We start from the raw sequence: 22637 nt of genomic DNA on the forward strand, positions 1-22637 counted from the left end.
TTCACAAGTAAATCCATAGATAAACAAATTATGTTAAAATTCAAATTCTTCAAAACTTTATTGAGAAAATATTGTAAAAATAACCAAATATTCTTTGCCCTAAAGTAAGGATAGCTATTTCGAGAACATTTTTTTTCGCACCATTTCATCAGCAAAGTGTCAATTTGTTACACGTCAGTTCCTTCTACGTTAATTCTAAACTCAAATTCCAATTCATTACTAACAAGCTGGATATTCTATAAATACAAGACTACCGTAGTTCTTCTGAAAAAACACCAGACCCAATTATTTATATTTGTTCTTAAAGCAATAACAAATATTTTAATGACATACAGTCACATGGCATTCAGTTTTGAACGTCTATAATTGACAATATGTTCACTGAAGCAGGCCCTGATTTATCAGATAATGTAACATGATGTTTGAATCAATAACAGTAAAATCAGATTTTAGTTCTGCGGGTCGGACAATAAATTCCAAATAGAATTGCTTCAGCACCATCCCCAACACTTAACTTTAAATGACACTAGGTTAAATATCTTTAGTGGGCTTTCAATCTGAACAAAGCCATTCTTCATTTTTAGGGAAAATTTCAAAACTGGCTGAATAGTGAACAGTGCAAACCAGCTAAATACGTTCAAGTTAAAGGCACATTATGCCTCAGAAACGAATATTTTTTTCTTTTTTAGAAAAGGAAAACATGACTTTTATAATGTTTAAGAATGTTTGATATTCATTATAACTGAACAAGCAGTAATGTGTCATAAAAGAAGCAAAATGTTAACAACTTCAGGTCTCAACACTAACTTTTTCAGAAGGTGGTATGCCGGACCACTGGAAAATTCAGGTGGTCCTTTCTGTACACAGGTGGTCCATCTTTTTTTTTACTCATTTGTTTTTAAGGAAACTTCAGATTTAGAAGAACTACTCTTTAAATTGGTGACAGAGACATATTTATTATTAGATTTATAACAACTGAAGAAAACATGTATTTTTTCTATTTCTATCTAATCAGATAGTTAGTCATTGTAATCGTATTTAGCATTTATTATCTCATTGAAAAATACAAAATACATGACAGTACTCATACTTTGGTTAAGTGACTTCTTCCGCAACTCAAGTTAGGGAATAGTAAAACCATTTGTGAATGACTCATTTCCTTACTGTTATTCAAATACTCATTGCTGTTTCCTGGTACATCTTATAAGAATAATAATTGCTTTTTATAGATTCACATTTTTAATTAAACTATTAAGTTATTATATTCTTGTCTTTGGAACAATGAAATATTAATGATAAACAGAAAAATTCCTACATTATAATAAATTATTGAGCTTATCTTCCTCACAGATTTATTATACATGCTTGTTTGTTGAAATGTATTTATTTTTGACAAAGTATTTATAACCTTTTAAAGTACTTTAAATAAGAAAAAAATGGACCTCTGATCGTTTAAAAAAGTAGCCAAAGATTACTAGATATTTAATTTTTCCTTTGCCTTTGTTTGCACCATTATTCATGTGTTTATCCGATATCCCATAGTGATACAATGTTATAAATTCAATGCAGTACTAGAGACATTTGAATGAATTTTATACTTTAATCATTAAAATAATTTTCTACTTTTTTAACTACACTGTTAGCGATATACGTCAGTTAATAAAAAGTTATGGATGTCTTAAGATCTTTTTGAACTAATGAGATGAATGAACATGTACCTGTACATCGGAGAAATGGTTTTAAACAACAATTAAAGAACACGTTTTTCGACCAAATAACCATTCTCCCAGATGAGCCCTGCACCATTTGGAAAATTCAAGTGGTCTAAAGTTTATGGTTCAAAACCTCACTATAAAGTTTATTTTTGAACCATAAACGTTTACCATTCATATAGACAATGTTATCTCCGCTTTTCCGCAAAAGTAGTCTCCCCTGAAAAATACTCTTCAATCTCCTCGTCCGCCATTACGGGAGTGAAAAACACAATTTAACCAAAATATCAAATATTTTGATAAAAGCGAGTGATTATGCCTTATCAACGAGGTGGTGGTAGGCAGTGTGCTGTAGTAAATTGTAATAATAACCAGAAAAAGCTGTACGACTGGGAAAACTCGCCATGTACACTGCATAATGATATAAAAGGGAAAAAAGCTTTCAAATATAAATCAAATATTATGAAATGAAATCTTTCTATCAGTCTTTGAAAAAATGTTAATAATTTCATCTGCTCACTAAAAAGAATCTCAAATATTGGATCTTAACTGAATATATACGGTAGCTTCAGTTATTTATTCTTGTGACGAGTTCTCGACAACTAGATCACCAAATTAGTATACAGTTCAAAGAATTTTGTCACCATCTTCTACGAAAATCCAAAAATCGAACAACACTAATAGGGCAATAATTCACATCCTCAGAGTTTTATAGGCATTTAACTTTTCTGAGTCTCCGAATAAATTTTTTATTCAAAATGAATTGCGATATATGTTTCAAAACTGCTATATTTCTAAGGACATTGTATACTGTATAAATATATAGCTTACTGTTATTGTAATCAATAAGATTCTCTAATCAATAAGATTCTCTAAAATCCCTGCTTTAGCTTTACATCTAAATTCCATTAAAAAAAATATATATATATAATTCTGACCTCAACAACCACTGTTTTAACTTATCTTTTATTTCTAATACTTCTGTTATACAATAACTTATAATTGAGCCGCGCCATGACAAAACCAACATAATGCGTTTGCAACCAGCATGGATCCAGACAAGCCAGCATATCTGCGCAGTCTGATCAGGATCCATGCTGTTTACTAACAAACCGTATTACAAGTAGAGAAACTGATAGCGAACAGCATGGATCCTGATCAGACTGTGCGGATGCGCAGGTTGGTCTGGATCCATGCTGGTCGCAAACGCATTATGTTGGTTTTGTCATGGCACGGCTCATATGATCTTTATAATCCCTTATTTTAGTTATAAAATTACTTCCCAAAAATCACTGACTTACAGGTCTCTATCTTTGCAGTCAACAAAAAGAGACACAAATCTGGTAAAAACAATGTGTATGTCCAAACATGTACATGTAAAATTTTGATTTGATCAAAATTAACATAAAGCATAATGTTGAAGTGTATATCAAATATGCTAAAACATCTTACAACACGTAAAAGAACCATAAAAAACTTTCGAATAAACTTTAAAAAATATGTGTATGAAAATACGAGACCAACAAAATTTAAAGGTACTCAGCAAAACTGGCTTAACTTTCTCTTTAATTTATTTTTTTACAGTTTTGCATGGAGCCCTCATAAACAGTTAATCATGCACAGTATGTGACCATTACAAACGTTCGGAGCAAGTTTCACTATACTCTCACATGTGATCTTACAATATATACATGTAATATTCTTACCACGCGGCTAAATAGAAACAATCAAGATTACATATTCGCAAAATTATACAAAACATCAAATTATGTTTTATAACTTAAAGTCTACAAATATCATTTGATTACTCATATTTTTACAATTTTCTTTGGCAAATAAGATTGTTTTTTTTAACAGTTACTATGGCATCTGTAAAAAGTCTAGCTTAAAATTCATCTTCAATGTTTTTTAATGGATAAGTGAAAGATTTAGCCTTAAAGCAATACTTAAATAGTTTTTAATTGTTGTTTTTCAAAGAAAATTTAACGATAATTAAAAAAAATGTAAACTTAAATTAAAACTTTTAACAGTTTTGTCCTATACTGTTTATGTTCTTTAACTAGAGAAAATTTAGGCTTAAATTAAAACTTAAATTAGATTTGTCACATATTGTAACTGTTCTAATTCTATAAACATTTAAAAATTTATCGAAGAATTGAACTAATTATTAAATAAGAAATCATTAAGACTGTAAGGCAAGATTTTATCGTCGGGAAACTAAAGATTAAATATATTAGACACCTTTGTTAAAGTAACTGACCTGTCTTTCAGCTGTTCATGGGTCATCGGTGACGCGGGCATGTTGGTAACAGAGTGAATATTGATGATCATTGGGTTCAACTCCTGTTTCTGTTTCTCGTTCAGTAACGGTTTGTTAAGCTGTAAGGTAACAAACATATCCTCGAGGCCTGGCACCGGGGTATCCAACCGGTTTGTAATCGTTTCTACACCTGGGAAGTCAAAAAATAGTTCTACATGTCTTGGAAGTCTGGTGACAATATTAACATATTATGGTCTTGTTTAAAAAAACAACAAAAAAAGCAGTATTTACTTGAACTCTCTTCTTACAACTAGGCAATACATGAACATGGATCTTACAAAGTTTTTCAACCATTCAAACATACATAGTAGGACATCATTGAATTTTGAGAAGAATTATTAAAATTATCTACTAAAGTCAGATCATAACATTTCTGTACATACAAATCATCACCTTAGTGCAGTATCAGGTTAACTCCTTATGTATTTTAATAGGAGTTAACCCGTTTCTGCACTAACAAAATTTTCATAAATAGATAACTCACAAGTGTTGCAACGCTTTTCAATTTTGGGTATTTTATACAATAATAATACTTATTCTGATAAACAGAGTTAGTGAATGATCTGAAATTTTGCACACAAGTTAATTGTCCAGACCTACATCAAATGAAACATTAATATCCAAAATTTATTTAAAGTCCTGTCATGTCAAAAAACCACAGTGGAGTCCCTTTAAGTGAACATACCAGAGAAGAGGACAGCCATTCTGATTGGTACCATACAGATACCATTCCTCTTTACATGCTCTGCGGCAGTCTGGGCCGCTAATTCTGCCTTACGATTTCGCCTTCGAGGCTGAAACGAGCCCTGGTTTGAGGCTTGAATAGCTTTGCTTGATCCTGTAATTACAATGAATAATAAAGTTCATGCATATGAAATAAAGCTGATTATCTAATCAAAACATTTTCTACCAAATTTGAAGGGTGAGCAGCGAAAAGATGTGGTGGAGGCATAATAATAAAACTTTCTTTCCTTAAACAAGAGGGCCATGATGGCCCTGAAGTCGCTCACCTGTATATATGCCCCCCGAAGCGGGCCAGTTTAAACCCCAGGGCTTTTATTTGAACAAACTTGGTAGACACCCATAAGAACATGTTTCATGCTAAACATCTAAGGTCTAGCTCGTTGGGTTTTTTAAAAGAAGATTTTTTAAGTTCTTCAAAGAAGATTTTTAAAGTTTTTTCTTTACACATATAGTTAAAAACAATGACACCCCTGGGGCAGGGCCAGTTTTGACCCCAGGGCTTTTATTTGAACAGTCTTTGTAGACACTTACTAGAAAATGTTTCATGCTTAATATCTAAACTCTAGCTATTCGGGTTTTTTCGAAGAAGATTTTTAAATTTTTGCCATACACATATAAGGAAAATCAATGTCTCCCGGGGCGGGGCCAAATTTGACCCAAGGGCTTTTATTTGAACAAACTTTGTAGACACTCACTAGAAGATGTTTCATGCTAAATATCTAAACTCTAGCTATTTGGTTTTTTTCAAAGAATATTTTTTAAGTTTTTGCTATACACATATATGGAAAATCAATGACCCCCGGACGGGGCCAATTTTGACCCCGGGGCTCTTATTTGAACAAACTTGGTAGACATCCTTTAGAACATGTTTCATGCTTAATATCTTAGCTCTAGCTCTTTGGGTTCTTTAAAAGAAGATTTTATAAGTTTTTACTATATGCATATAGCGAAAATCAATGACCCCCTTGGGCGGGGCCAATTTTGACCCCAGGGCTTTTATTTGAACAAACTTGATAGACATCCATTAGAACATGTTTCATGCTAAATATCTTAGCTCTAGCTCTTTGGGTTCTTTAAAAGAAGATTTTTTAAGTTTTTGCTATATGCAAATAGGGAAAATCAATGACCCCCTGGGGCCGGGCCAATTTTGACCCCAGGGCTTTTATTTGAACAAACTTGGTAAACACTCACTAGAAGATGTTTCATGCTAAATATCTAAGCTAAATACTTCTTTGCGTTTTTTAGAAGAAGATATTTAAAGTTTTTTTCTTTTGGTTGCCATGGTAACCAGAGTTCTGCATGGAATCAAATTCTTTGAACAGTTTTCAAAGGTGACCACCAAATGAACATTCCTGTGAAGTTTGGATGAAATTGGCTTAGTGGTTTATGAGGAGATGTCATTTAAAGTGAAAGTTTATGGATGACGGACGGATGCCGGACAAAAAGTGATCACAAAAGCTCACCCTGTCACTTTGTGACAGGTGAGCTAAAAAGGAGAGTAATTAGTAATTTATACAAATTTATTTTAGTTTGATTGTGTTGGAAGACATAGCTTATTGAAACACTCTCAAATCTGTTCCTGGAACCAACCAGTATTAAGCAATGAATGTAAAGTTTCTTGCTCAAGGAAACAACGGCTTTGAACCCACACAGTCAGCAATCCCTAGATTACTAGTCTGTTGGTTAACCACTCGGCCACGCGGCAACAAGGGGAATAATTCAGTACCAATTCAGGCTACTGTTACAGATCTTTGAAGCATTTAAACATGAGTCAACATGAATATCTTCAGTGGCTTGCATAATGATGTTATCAGGAATTCTTACCTAAGCACGGATTTTTAATAAAAAGTTGTTATTTGAAACTCAACAAATATGGCTTTTTCCAAGCTTATCTCCCTAATACAAACAAATTTTACCATTAAAGCTTCAGAGTGAATGATGGTTCACAATAAATTTGTTAACCTGTAGCGATTATTTTCCAAGCTGTAACTGTAAAGTTTGTTTGTATCCCCCCCACCCCCAATTAGCTTGAAAAAAACAAAATATTCTCTATTCAGGAGTAAGTTTAGTCTATTCATTAAGCTCTCAAAGGAGTATGTACATGTGTAACTAACAAAAATCCACATAGAGAACAACATTACCAGAGGAACCAGCAGATTTTGCACCTTGTCTTGCTTTACTATTAGGGGTGCTGGCCTGTTCTGTACGGGTCTTTGAGGCCTGGGAGACTGTGCGTGACTTCTTTGAGCTGACTTTACTGGCACGAGAATCATGTCTCTCAGGTGGAGCATCATCATGGTCGGCTAGACGACCTAGTCTACTGAACGATGACCTATATATAAAACATTATAAACAATGCAAATAAATTTCGTAACTTTTTGTTTCATATTTCATTTTTTGTCACCTTAGAGCAATAATAGGAAAAAGTCCTTCTAAATATAATTGGAGTTAACCACTTATTGCTCTAAGGTGACGATGTACATTTTAAGATTTATCCACAAAAAGCCAGTGACGCCTCCAGTCATTGATCACACTCTGGCTATATTCTCTCATATATCCTAGTCTACTGAAGGGTGACCTATATATGATATATTCAGTGCAAATTAATCTCTTGAATCTTAATCGGTAGACATGTTCTTTATCTAATCTTATCTATATAATAATAATAATAATAATAATAATAATAAAGACTTTATTTAAAGAGGCAACATAGTTAGGCAAGCCCAGTCTTCCCTATGAGCCTCTATTAAAATGTACATATATATACAGTTACAGACAGAAGATTTATATAAACAAAAAATGAAAAAGAAAACTTAATGTATACAAGCTATACAACATAGAAAAGTAGAGTTATTGAAAAATGCAATAAGAAAATGAATATAAACATTTGAAAGTATGAAAGTGTACATTTTATGAGACATACATGTATATATGTGATATTAAAACAATAGCTAGATTATTTGATGCCCACCAGAGAACCACCATTTTAGTTTTTAATGTTTGTAAGTTGGAAGAATTTCTTATGTTTAAAGGGAGGGAGTTCCAAAATTTTGAGCCTGAGTATGATAGGGATTTTCTAGAGAATTCAATATATAAGATTTATCATCTGAAAAGCAACCCCCTTAGGGCAAAGATATCTCTTAAAAAGCTGCCAATAAGGTCAAAGAAATCATTCTGACTATATTCTCTTATATATCCCATCAGCAAACTTTATAACTACATGTTATAATATAGGGACGATAATATATTATTAAATACATACTCTCCACAAATCCTTTTTTTTAATCATTCAGAACAGGTCTTTTTAACATACTGGTTGACCATGTCTAAATATTCTCATAAGATTTTGTTGTTCCACTTTTAATATATACTTAAACATGCATTTTCTAAACACAAGATATTAATTTCATGGCACAACATCAATATAATTAGGTGTACTCACCTTCCATCAAAATCATCATCTCTCTTAACCACACCAACTAAAGTATGAGGGGTTGGGGATGATGCCCCCTGCCCTCCAGCCAGTTTATCCCCACTGGCTCGAGACCCAGGTTTCTCAACAGCAGGTGTTGGGTCTGTAAACAAAATTTGAAATTTAACTTACAACATCAGTACTGATAAAAAATATAAAACCATCTTCTTTAGTAAGAATTTTGTGTGGCCTTTAACATGTATTTATATGAGTTACAGTTTGACAGCAGACTGGTTTGTTTATTACCTTTTTCTAAAAAAAAACCAACTTTAAAGCCCAATTTTCTAAAAAAAAAAGCCCCATTTTCTAAAAACAACAACTTTAAAGCCCCATTTTCTAAAAAAAATAAAATTGATATATGTTTCATTGGTTAGCTTCATTTAGAGTGAAACAAAGTTTGTTTCCCAAAATTTGACTTAGAAACTAAGATATATGCATCTGAACATTGAAGTGACAATCAGTTTATTAATAGCTTTAGCAATATAGTTCTCATTAGTAGTACAGGAATATTTTTTTCTTTAACAGTTGATGAGAGGTGGGCCACAAAGGGTAAACGCAAATATAAATAAACATTTGTATGAGCACCTAATTATGCATAGAGTTGTTCAGAACCTATTTAGGTATTTTTTCTTTAAAGTTTTTAGGAAATCAATATAAAACAGTTTATTTAATTTTCTGTTAAATACAAAAATCATCAGACAATTTCAGAATTGCTTATTTTGTTAAGCTGAATTGCTTGAACTTTTCTGATTTTTCCCCTTTTATGATAAACACAACAATATAACTTTAATAGGTTAATATAAATACAACAGATCGGACATCAAGGCTACAGTCAATGAATTTAAGATTTTGAATTTACTAGCCCAAATTCCAGTTTTGTTCTTATTCTACTATACATGTATATTTAAATAATTTTCTTAAAATTTTCAATGGCCCAAACTATTTTCACTGGCCATGGGCCACCAGGCCAGTGCTAAATTCGATAACTGCCAAGCTAAGTTCCGGGCCAGTGCTAAATTCGATAACAGTTGTCAAGCTATGTTAAGATTTGGTTCTCTCAAACTTTTATGGGAATTAAAAACAAATGAACTATGAAAAATCTGCAGTGAAAAAAGGGTACATCAGTTACTTAAAATTGTTTTCAATTCTGAACAGTTTTGGCAGACTGCCAATTTTATATTTTTACACATTATATCTTGGGCAGTTGTGACAAAATGCTATATCACCGCATTAATATAACAAAAGTAGATTATTTTTGTTTCTATGCAATTGAACTTTGCCACAATGAACTAGTGACTTTGGTGGGTCAGCATGTCGCATGAAAGACAATTTGAGCCGCGTCATGACAAAACAAACATAATGGGTTTGCGACCAGCATGGATCCAGACCATCCTGCGCATCCGCGCAGTCCGATCAGGATCCATGCTGTTCGCTTACCAACTCTATTACAAGTAGAGAAACTGATAGCGAACAGCATGGATCCTGATCAGACTGCGTGGATGCGCAGGCTGGTCTGGATCCATGCTGGTCGCAAACGCATTACGTTGGTTATGTCATGACGCGGCTCATTTGCAGATGTGTCTAATGTAAAGATACAAAGACCATACTGTGCAAAAATTTATTTAAAAAAAATAAAACAAGGAAGTAAGTGACACTTTGTCAAAATCTAGGTTAGCTATCAATTTTACATCTCAAACTGTGCAATTATGGTCCATTTCATAGTTGTACTATCAAAGGACAAGAAAGTAGGTTACTGTCACCCACTCGGCAGGGCATAATTTGACCCAAAGACTTTAATTAAAACAATCTTGATACAGGTTCACCAGACAATGTTTCATGTCCAATATCTAAGCTCTAGCTTTTTCTATTTCAGAAAATAGTTTTTGTTTCTGATTTTACTATCTGTGCATAATGAAAATCAATGACCCCCAGGGTGGGACCAATTCAGAACCAAGGGCTATTATTTGAACAATCTTGGTAGAGGTCCACTACACTATGTTTCATGCCAAATATATAATCTTTAGTCTATGTCAATTAAAACCCCTGTCACACTAAGGCAGTGTTCTCACAGCATCCATACACAAGATGGCCAAGATGGCCCTAGATCACTCACCTGACTAATCAAACTCATCCAAGCAATTTGCATTAACTAGACAAGCATCCTGACAAAGTTTGATGACAATTGAGTCAAAAATGTGACCACTAGAGTGTTAACAAAGTTATTCCATATTTTTGGGGTGTGTGACCTAGTTTTTGATCCCAGCTGACGTATATTTCAACTTGACCTAGAAATCATCAGAACAAACTTGCACACCAATTTCCAGGATATTTGGATAACAACAGTAGCCACTAGAAAGTTAACAGGGTTTTTCTATTTTTAGCTCCTGTGACCTAGTTTTTCATCCGAAATGACCAATGTTCGAACTCATCCTTGGATTACCTAGACAAGCATCCTAACATGGTTTGATGATGAATGAGTCAAAATGTGACCACTAGAGTGTTAACAAGTTTTGTCCATATTTGTGCAGTGTGACCTAGTTTTTGACCCTAGGTAACCCATATTCGAACTTGACCTAGAAATCATCAGAACAAACTATCAGACCAATTTCCAGGATATTTGGATCACATCAGTCGCCACTTAAAGTGTTAACGAGATTTTTCTATTTTTTCCTGTGACCTAGTTTTTCATCTGAGATGACCCATGTTCGAAATCATCCAAGCAATTACCTAAACAAGCATCATGACAAAGTTTGATGATGATTAAGGCAAAAATGTGACCGCTAGAGTGTTAACGAACAAATGTGGATGGATGACAGACGAGGGACGACAGACGACGGACATTCAACAATCCTAAAAGCTGAGCGTGAGCTAGCTCAGGTGAGCTAAAAATTCAGAACGCCGAGGTGTGCGCAGTAAGATCGCAAATATCACCACAGCATCATAGTGGCATTGCATAGAACGCCAAACGAGGGCACGCATTTTGAGCATGCTCAAAACAAACAAGTAGAAGTAGAACGCAGTCCACACACAGACAATTGAAATTTTAAACGCTGTGGAAGCTCAGTAGCATCAGCATGATCGCCGTGAGGACGCTTTGAAGACGCCGTGAAGTTTCCATGTCATCAGAACAATCCCATTTTTAATGTGATCTCGCGGCGCTTCATTAAATTGAACAATGCCGTGCAAACGCAGTGGTCGCACAGCCTTGTGTGACAGGGCCTTAGAGATTTCTAAAACTTTTACTACATACATATAAGGAAAACATATGACACCCAGAGCGAGGCCAATTTTGACACAAGGGGCAAAATTTGAACAACTTTGGTAGAGCACAAATATATATGATATTTTATAATACTGCACGTTTGTAACATCACTTTTAATTGGATAATTGTGACGATTATAAAGTTTTATATACACAGCTGCTGTCAATTTATGAAGAAATCTCATTTTTATTTTTTTCTTAACAAAAAGAAGTTTGCTGTATTACCAATTGGTTATAAATATTCCTGACAGGTTATATGAACGTATATATATGATTGTTTGCAATATAAACCTCGCCTTGCAGCTCAGGTTATATTTCCAAACAACCATTTATATGATAGGACCATATAACCTGTCAAAAATACTTATAACTAATAATTTACCAAATATCAAAGCTCTAAGCTTGTATTTTCAGACAAGAAGATTTTTTAAAGTTTTTACTATATGTAGATAGTGAAATCAATAACCCCAGGGGTGGGCCAATTTGGACCCCAGGGCTATAATTGAACAATCTTTATAGAGGTTACCAAGACTATGCCATATGCAAAATATCTAAGCTGTAGACATTGTGGGTCTTTACAAAAAGATTTTTTTTAAATTTTCTTAAAATTCCTTTTGGTTGCCATAGCAACCAGATTTCTTCACGGAATCAAATTCTTTGAACAACTTTGAAAGACATTCACCCAAGGAACAATCCTGCCAAGTTTGGTTGAAATTAGACAAGTAGGTTTTCACAAGAAGGTTTTTTTTTAAAGTTCACTACAGTATATCATCTATATAACAGGCAAATATACAAACACACACACACGCAGGTGAATCACTATATGCCACTGCATTACATATGCTGCGGTGGCATAAAAACAAAGTTGGAATAAATTATTGGTGATATTAATGAACTTTTTTTCACATTTTTGTTCTTCTTCTTAGGACTGAATATCCCCTGCCTACTTCTTAATTAAAGCGTTCCTTTTCAGTTGTCACCAACTTTCTTTTTGATAATAATATGCTGCTTGCTTTGAAATTTGTAAGTCTGTCAATAATAACATTGTTACTTTTCTATGCCATCTTTTTAACAATTGCAAAGAGTTTACAAAATTGACATATTTTGTGAGCTTGTCTTCATCATCTGAATGAAAACACAGATAAAGAATTTTTATATAAATATGTCAATTGTACTTTCATCACAAACCAGACATGAATAGAGCATTATAAGAAATCAAAATATTACTGCTACATTTCTTTAATTATAACCACTGAAAATATAAAAGTATTTTTTTTTTAAACCTGTGGTCGAGCTGATCATTATCAGTTTTCATTCTTGTTAAATGATTTTTTCATGGAAAGACATTTATTCTTAAAATTGTTTAGGTTATTTACTTCCTGGTGTTTATTACTTTATAAATATCATAATGTTAAACCAAGCTGATGTAAATACTTAAACCTGTGTATTTAAACAAGGTTGATCATTTGGAAGTTAGAGTAGACTTTACCGATAAAGATACAATCTTTGTAGGGTGAACCTTTGCAAATAACTTAGCAAAATATTGGAGATGATAATTATACATAGAAAGGAATAAGTTAAATATCATTACAGGAGTAAAACTTAAGAACTGTGAATAAATGGTGTTGCTGGAAATTATAATGTTTAAAATGACTGTGAAACGAAATTGGGACAGCTTTATCAGTGAATAGATCAGTTCAGATTACACATTGAATAAAATATCTACAAAATGGCTACTGGTAAACAAATAGATACGGATATTCTTTCCGATGAAATATTTGATGTTTTATGTTCAATGTGTAAAAATAAAGGGAAAAATACTGAAGGTGAAAAATACTGTGTAGACTGTAAGGATTATTTCTGTATAACTTGTGTTCAAGTACATGGTCAAGTGCCTCTGTGTGCTAGTCACAAGGTGCTGGATAAATCTCAAGTTAAGTCAGGAACCAGCAAAGGTCTGCCGAGGGCACCAACAGAGAGATGTGACAGACACAGTCATAAACACATTGATATGTACTGTCAGAACCATGATAATGTTGGATGTTCTACATGTATGACTGTTGATCATAGGTAAAATTTAATAATTAAACATCTATAGATAATAATTTAAATAAAAGTGACATTATTCTAATTTTTTAGCTCACCTGAGCATATGCTCAGGGTGAGCTATTAGGATCACTCTTCGTCCGTCGTCCGTCGTACGTTGTCCGTTCACACTTTTCAAACGACATCTCCTCTGAAACCATAAGGCAGATCATAATGAAACTTCACAGGGATGTTCCTTGTGTGAAGCCTTAACAAAGTTGTTCAAAGAATTCCATTCCATGCAGAACTCTGGTTGCCATGGCAACCAAAAGAAAAAACTTTAAACATCTTCTTCTAGAAAACCCAAAGAGCTAGAGCTTAGATATTTGGCATGAAACATCTTCTAGTAAGTGTCTACCAAGATTGTTCAAATAAAATCCCTGGGGTCAAAATTGGCCCCGCCCCAGGGGGTCATTGATTTTCCCTATATGCATATAGTAAAAACTTAAAAAAATCTTCTTTTAAAGTACCCAAAGAGCTAGAGCTAAGATATTAAGCATGAAACATCTTCTAATGAGTGTCTACCAAGATTGTTCAAATAAAAGCCCTGGGGTCAAAATTTGCCCCGCCCCAGGGGGTCATTGATTTTCCCTATATGCATATAGTAAAAACTTAAAAAATCTTCTTCTAAAAAACCCAAAGAGCTAGAGCTTAGATATTTAGCATGAAACATGTTCTAATGGATGTCTACTAAGTTTGTTCAAATAAAAGCCCTGGGGTCAAAATTAGCCCCGCCCCAGGGGGTCATTGATTTTCCCTATATGCATATAGTAAAAACTTAAAAAAATTTCTTTTAAAGAACCCAAAGAGCAAGAGCTAAGATATTTGGCATGAAACATCTTCTAATAAGTGTCTACCAAGATTGTTCAAATAAAAGCTCTGGGGTCAAAATTGGCCCCGATCCAGGGGGTCATTGATTTTCCCTATATGCATATAGTAAAAACTTAAAAAATCTTCTTCTAAAAAACCCAAAGAGCTAGAGCTTAGATTTTTGGCATGAAACATGTTCTAATGAATGTCGACCAAGTTTGTTCAAATAAAAGCCCTGGGGTCAAAATTGGCCCCGCCCTAGGGGGTCATTGATTTTCCCTATATGCATATAGTAAAAACTTAAAAAAAATTCTTTTAAAGAACCCAAAGAGCTAGAGCTAAGATATTTAGCATGAAACATCTTCTAATGAGTGTCTACCAATTTTATTCAAATAAAAGCCTTTGGGTCAAAATTAGCCCCGCCCCAGGGGGTCATTGATTTTCCCAATATGCATATAGTAAAAACTTAAAAAAATCTTCTTTTAAAGAACCCAAAGAGCTAGAGCTAAGATATTAAGCATGAAACATCTTCTAATGAGTGTCTACCAAGATTGTTCAAATAAAAGCCCTGGGGTCAAAATTGGTCCCGCCCCAGGGTGTCATTGTATTTAACTATATGTGTATAGTAAAAACTTAAAAAAAATGTTCTTTTAAAAAACCCAATGAGCTAGAGCTTAGATGTTCAGCATGAAACATCTTATGGGTGTCTACCAAGTTTGTTCAAATAAAAGCCTTTGGATTAAAATTGGCCCTGCCAGGGGGTGGGGGTGGGAAGGTCATTGTTTTTCATTACATGTGTGTAGTAAAAACTTAACATCATGAAACATCTTCTAATGGGTGTCTTCCAAGTATGTTCAAATAAAAGTCCTGGGGGTTTAAACTGGCCCCGCTCCAGGGGCCTATATACAGGTGAGCGACCTCAGGGCCATCATGGCCCTCTTGTTTTATTGTTAAGTTGAGCTGAATTATTTATTTCACATGATGGACTGTTATAATGGTGATTAATGCAAAAATGATATTAGAAATTGTTCAGGATAAAACATAAATCTATCAGAAATATAAAGACTGCCCCCACTCTCTTTATAAACTGAATGTTACAGGAAATTCTGATGGATATTTATATACTCTTGGATGGACATAATGTCACTTAAATATATGAAATGTTTAATAGGTATTAACAAACCTTACATAATATTCTATCGTAAATACTGATATGTAGAAGAGAATAAAAATATTTAATATTACCTCCTCAGTCATTCCATAGCCTTATATTCACAAACTGTCATAACATATTTTTCAGATTATGCAAGGACACATTCTACATACCAGAATTTATCCAAAACAATACTTTCCAAGTTGCATCCAGAGAAATTCAATCAAAACTGAAAACCTAAATCAAGACACTTGCAGAACAAGCGGATAGATTTAAACATGATAAACAAAGGCTGCTAAAGAGAAAAGCAGAAATACTGTCTGATATCAGAAGATTCCGTCAAGAAATCAATGAATATCTTGACAAGTTGGAGAAAAGTTCTATCGATATGATAGAAAATAAAGTCAAATGTCTTGAGGACAAAATAGAAGATGGTCTCAAACAGCTACAAGCACACAAGTCCAGGGTTACATCAGCTAATGATAAATTAGCATCACCAAAAACCACAGATCAAGCTGAAGAATTTGTTTATGTCAAGATGGGAGAAAATGCTGCAAATAATGCCAACAAATATATAGAAGATGCAAGATGCAAAATTAAAAAGTACTGTGAAAGACGTATATTTTCAACCTGATAGAACAATTCTTACACAGCTAGAACAAATGAAGACCCTAGACACACTATCAGAAAAACCTACAAAAGCTTCTGTTACTTTATTTCAGATTAAAAGACATCAATTATATAATGTAAAAGTTAAGTCTGATAAAGTAAATTGTCATATTGCCAGTGCCTGCTGTATGGAAGATGGTACAATAATTCTAGCTGATTACAGAAACAACAAGCTTAAACGGTTACACAGTCACAACTATACTGTCACAGACTACTACGATCTACCTGGACAGCCACATCAAGTGTGTATGATCAATAACACACAAGTTGCAGTAACTCTTCCATCCCAAAATGAAGTTCATTTCATTTCTCTTAGAGGTAAAATGAAAACAACAAACAAGATTAACACTGATTTTAAATGTCATGGTCTTGCATATGCAAACAATAATTTATATATTTCAGATTGGTACACATCAGTATATATGTATACATTGTCTGGTAGGAAGCTTAATCAGATCACTAAAGATCAATCAGGACATCAGCTGTTCTATAACATACAATGTCTAGCTGTCAGTAAGGATGCTACTAGGATTTATGTCGCTGACTGGTTTAATGGACTGATAGTACTGGACAACAATGGTCAGGTTGTTACATCATTTAATGATGATGAACAATTAAAGAATGCTACATGTTGTTATCTCACTGAAGCAGGTAGTGTGCTGGTATCTGGAGTTGTCTCCAAAAAAGTTTTACAGTTTACATGTGATGGTGAGCTGATAGGAGAGGTTATAAAAGCTGATAGTAGAAAAGAGAACATTAGATCAGTCTGTTGTAATCAACAAATGACAAAGATGTATATAAGCAGATGTGGAAATGACAACATTGAAGTGCATGATATCTAATCTTTTAAGTAAATATATGAACCACTATCAATAAAAATATTATTTAAAGAATATCCTGGTTCATATATAAAATTCAATATTTAAACAGAAAATGTAAAAGAAAAACACAGTCACATAAATAACTTGATTGTGACAAGTACATGACTTTTGTATATTATACATGTTCAATATGTTATGATACTACTTAAGTTTAATTCATTGTGAATATACATGAATTGTGTTGTAGAAATTTATTTGATTTATCATATACATAGTATTCTTGCATTATAATTTATACCAAAATTTATATATTTTTAAAACTGTATGTTGTGTAACTTAGATGGTGTTTATGAGTGAAATAAATGTAGAATTTAAACATATTTTTCATCTATATTGGAATTGTTTCATTTCTATGACTTCAAAAGTTACGTAATTTTATGTGCTTTCCTCCTTTTAAAGTAAATAAACCTCAAAGGCCCAGTACACTAAAAAATAAATGTTATTTTTCAAAAGAGGTTTACCCATTCACTAAGTTATGGAAAGAAAAACTGCCTAAAAAATCTAAACACAGTTACATCACTTAGCCACAGAGGTATGACCTTTTGTTATTGGAAAAATATAAGTTTGTAAGTCATTCCTATGACTTATGGTGAAAAATATTCAACTGACCAATAAAACTTTATCAAATATATTTATGAATACATGTAAATGCAAAACCTTGGCCTTGAAAACTCCATACAAACTTTAAGGACCACCATAGGTATGCTCTTTTAAGACATTGGTGAAAAATACAAAGGCTGTATACAAAAAGTGTAAAAAAATCTATTGCTAGCACAAGTGACCTTGACCTTGTGACTCCCAACACTGGACCATCCAAGGTATGTTCCATCCAAATATGAAAAACATCAGTCTATAAATAAAGGCTGTATAAGCAAATATGTAGAAATCTATTTTTGGCATCCTTGATCTTGACCCACTGACCCCTAACTCAATCCAAAGGCAGAAGTCTATACAAGATATGTTCCTACCAAATATGGAAAACATTTCTCCATTAATACAGGATGTATGGTTAAAAATGTAAATACTTATTTTATTGACCTTGATCAGACTGACCTATAACACAATCCAGAGGAAGTATGAACAAGAACTGTCGGAGGACAGTAACGCTTGACTATTCTAAAAGTTGTCACAAGGGTGTTTCATTGAGTATAATAATGCTTACCTATATGAATACATAAAATTGTCAAAAAAGGTACAAAGGCTTGTTATTAAGATGTTTTATCGAGTTAATCACTGCTTTATTATTATGAATGCATAAAATTGTTCCAAAAAAGGCACAAACCCTTCAATAGTTATGGAGATACCAGCTTACAAGCAGAAACTTTACCTAGAATTTCTAAGTCAAAAAAGGGGCATAATTATGCAAAAAAGCAAATCAAAGTTATGGGACTTGTGCCAATCATCTTAGAAATTCAAAGAGAACAAATGTGTGAAGTTTCAATCCATTCCCTTCAGTAGTTATGGAGATACCAGCTTACAAGCAAAAACTTAAGTTGAAAAAGGGGCATAATTATGTAAAAAAGCAAATCAGAGTTATGGGACTTGTGCCAATCATCTTACATAATCACAGAGAACAAGCGTGTGAAGTTTCAACCAATTCCCTTCAGTAGTTATGGAGATACCAGCTTACACACAAAAACTTAACCAAGAATTTCTAAGTCGAAAAAGGGGCATAATTATGTAAAAAAGCAAACAGAGTTATGGGACTTGTGCCAATCATCTTAGATAATCACAGAGAACAAGTGTGTGAAGTTTTAATCCATTCCCTTCAGTAGGTATGGAGAAACCAGCTTACACGCAAAAACTTAACCACAGGGACGCCAACGCGGACAAATGGGTGACTGCTTTAGCTCGATTATTCTGCGAATACTCGAGCTAAAAACCTTTAGGAAAAATATAAAGGCTGTATAAGCAAATGAGTAGACATCTACACTGTTTTATTATTAACCTTGACCCAATTTACCCCTAACTCCATCCAAAGAAAGAAGATTTTTCAATTGTATGTTCCTACCAAATAATAAAGAAATCAGTTGATAGAATAAGTTTACTCATGTAAAAGTGTAAAATTCTATTTTTGACATTGGTAACCTTGACCAAAATGACCACTAATTGAAACCAAAAGAAGAGGACCTCCCTTGGCATGTCTATATTATCAAATGGGCCAAGATGGCTCTAGATCGCTCACCTGACCCATAATTTCATTGTAGGTTAAGCGATATCAAAAATATCAGAAGTACCATATTGTTTCTAATTAATGCCCCCACCACATTTTGTAGGAAAAAACTCTTACCTAATAGATTTATAATCAATAATAAAAGAACAGTAAAAAAATCCAATTATTTTTATTTAAAATAACAATTAATGACTCTCCATGATGTAAAATCATTGAAAAATATTATCCTGTGTTTTATATTAGATCATAATAATGAATAATGATTTTTATAATTGAGTTATATCTTTGATAAACATTTTTTAAAGCACATTTTAACAGTTCCAATTAGTTTCCCCCCTTTTGAAAAAATCAACGCCCAGGGGCGTTAAACAGAGACAATATGGTATGTCAGCTGATATCAAAATTAATATCAGCATAAAAATTACAATCCTGGTCCAAATTTCAAATCTGTGTGTCAAACAACAAGAAAGAACCTCAAATGAGATCAAAAATATCAAAAGTAGGTCAGATAATATCAAAATTCAAGTTAACATCAGAAATTACACCAAAAAAATCAAGAAAGTAGGTCAAATGATATCAATAATATCAAAAGTAGGTCATTTAATATCAAAATTCAATTTGGCATCAGAAATCACACCTAAGGTCCATTTTTCAAGTCTGTACATCAAAAAACAACAAGAATGCATTTGTGAAACAAGAGCACCGCTAGGCGGAGCATTATATGCCCGAAAGTGTTTTGTTTTTTTTAGTTTTAGTAAGCATTTGTAAGACATGGGAATAAGCTGTTCATCCTATAAAATTTTACAGCTGTAGGTTGATTAATACTTAAGTTATTAACAATGACCTTAACCTTTGACCTTGTGACCCCAAAATCAATAGGGGTCTTCTACCTTATATGGACAATTATCCTAGGAAGTTTGAATATTGTGGGCCAATTGGAACTTTAATTATGCTCTAGAAACTGTTTTCAGTATTAAGGTAAAAGTGACTTTGACCTTTGACCTTGTGACCCCAAAAAATCAATAGCGGTCTTCTACCCAATATGGACAATCATCCTATGAAATTTGAATATAGTGGGCCAAATGGAACTTATGTTATGCTCCGGAAACTGTTTTTGGTTTTAAGGTAATTGTGACCTTGATATTTGACCTAGTGAACCCAAAAATCAATAGGGGTCTTTTGCCCAATATGGACAATCATCCTATGAAGTTTGAATATTGTAGGCCAAATGGAACTATGCTCCGAAAACTGTTTTCAGTTTTAAGGATATAGTGACCTTGACCCTTGACCTTTTGACCCCAAAATCAATAGGGGTCTTCTACCCAATATGGACAATCATCCTATGAAGTTTAAACATTGTGGGCCAAATGGAACTTAAGTTATGCTCCGGAAACTGTTTTCAGTATCAAGGTAATAGTGACCTTGACCTTTGACCTTGTGACTCCAAAATCCAATAGGGGTCTTCTACCCAATATGGACAATCATCCTATGAAGTTTGAACGTTGTGGGTCAAATTGAACTTATGTTATGTTCCGGAAACTGTTTTCAGTATCAAGGTAATAGTGACCTTGACCTTTGACCTTGTGACCCCAAAATCAATAGGGGTCTTCTACCCAATATGGACAATCATCCTATGAAGTTTGAACATTGTGGGTCGAATGGAACTTAAGTTATGCTCCGGAAACTGTTTTCAGTTTTAAGGTCATTGTGACCTTTACCTTTAACCTTTCGACCCCAAAATCGATAGGGGTCTTCTACCCAATATGGACAATCATCCTATGAAGTTTGAACATTGTGGGTCGAATGGAACTTAAGTTATGCTCCGGAAACTGTTTTCAGTTTTAAGGTCATAGTGACCTTGACCTTTGACCCCAAAATCAATAGGAGTCTTCTACCCAATATGGACGATCATCCTATGAAGTTTGAACATAGTGGGCCAAATGGAACTTCAGTTATGCTCCGGAAACCAAATTGCTGATGGACGGACGTACCAATTTTTCAGGTTTATGAGCTATTTCAATTGTTCTTTTCTTTTGTTTTCTTGTGGGCTAACTATTGTTTCCTTATGAGATAACTATTATTTACGGAATGAAGTCCTTTGTTCTCTTTTGTCCCAGTGTACCGTAAATTAGGAGAGTAATAATGTGGCTACTCTATTGTTTTCTCTATTGTTCTTTTTAGCCACACAAAAGAAAATAGCCACATAAAATCATTACGGAATGAATGACATCAAAGAGAAAGAACAGTTACCTATTGTCCCTCTAGCCACATAATTACTGTCCTGTGAGTGCGGACAGACAGACAGACGGACGCCAGGGGGTATAACATAATATGCCATTTCGGGCATATAATAAAAATACTATGCCACCGCATTAATATTACAGAAGTATAATAATATTTCAGCATGTCAAATCATTAGACACATGTGCAGATGTGTCTAATGTTAAGATACAAAGGCCATAGTGCTATAGTTGATTCAAACATAAAAGAATTCTTTATTGACAAAAAATAGGTATTAAGTGTATAACAGCTGTACATTGTATTAAACTTTGAAATGCAGGTACAGACTCACTCCCAGCTATTGAATATTTTACATAAAAATGTATAACATGTATCACACATTCCAATGTATGTTGTTTCCTTTCACATGACACAAAAAGACTTTTTTTCTAGATGTACATAATGAAAATCAATGACTCCCTAGGGCGGGGCCAATCTTGACCCAAGGGCTTTAATTTGAACAATCTTTGTAGAGGTCTACTACACAATGTTTCATGCCAAATATCTAACCTCTAGCCTTTGTCAATTCAAAGAAGAAGATTTTTTAAGATTTTACTATATACATATATGGAAAAAATATGACCCCCGGAGCGGGGCCAATTTTGACACAAGAGATGAAATTTGAACAACTTTGGTAGAGGACCTATAGATGATATCATATACCAAAAATCAAAGCTCTAAGCCGCTTGTACCTTTAGACAAGAGATTTTTTAAAGTTTTTACTATATGTACATAGTGAAAATCAATTACCACCGGGGTGAGGCCAATTTTGACCCCAGGGCTATAATTTGAACAATCTTGGTAGAGGTCTTCCAGACAGTGCCTTATTCAAAATATCTTAGGTCTGGGCCGTGTGGGTCTTTACAAGAAGATTTTTTAAATTTACTCTTATCATTCCTTTTGGTTGCTATGGCAACCAGATTTCTGCATGGAATTAAATTCTTAAAAAAAATTTGAAAGCCCTTCACCCAAGGAACAATCCTGTTTGGTTGAAATTAGACTAGTAGTTTTTCACAAGAAGATTTTTTAAGTTCACTATATAATTTATATAACACACGCACACAGGCGCACACAAA

At 33.6% G+C, this 22637-nt stretch overlaps 2 protein-coding genes across 2 annotated transcripts in view; one reads left to right on the forward strand and one right to left on the reverse strand.

Moving 5' to 3' along the window:
* Positions 1-22637, reverse strand: part of LOC132749729 (uncharacterized) — a gene marked incomplete at its 5' end in the record, with an annotated part of 43648 nt that overhangs the window by 18261 nt on the left and 2750 nt on the right. The window contains 4 exon segments of the mRNA XM_060739627.1: positions 3973-4162; positions 4718-4870; positions 6918-7108; positions 8219-8351. Coding sequence (XP_060595610.1) covers positions 3973-4162; positions 4718-4870; positions 6918-7108; positions 8219-8351 — 667 coding nt within the window.
* Positions 12907-16149, forward strand: LOC132749730 (transcription intermediary factor 1-alpha-like). Its single transcript, XM_060739628.1, has 2 exons — positions 12907-13580; positions 15706-16149. Exons 1-2 carry the CDS (start codon positions 13240-13242, stop codon positions 15797-15799), a joined length of 435 nt encoding a protein of 144 aa, XP_060595611.1. The 5' UTR covers positions 12907-13239; the 3' UTR covers positions 15800-16149.

This window comes from Ruditapes philippinarum, unplaced genomic scaffold (genome assembly GCF_026571515.1).
Source record: "Ruditapes philippinarum isolate M1 unplaced genomic scaffold, ASM2657151v2 ctg7943_1_1_1_1, whole genome shotgun sequence".
Classification (NCBI taxonomy): Eukaryota; Metazoa; Mollusca; class Bivalvia; order Venerida; family Veneridae; genus Ruditapes; species Ruditapes philippinarum.

Bases quoted from the DNA above. Each gene is read 5' to 3' on its own strand.
- LOC132749730 (XM_060739628.1), top strand. From the start codon at position 13,240: ATGGCTACTGGTAAACAAATAGATACGGATATTCTTTCCGATGAAATA. The intron at 13,581-15,705 runs GTAAAATTTAAT...CATATTTTTCAG, and splicing joins TGTATGACTGTTGATCATAG to ATTATGCAAGGACACATTCT.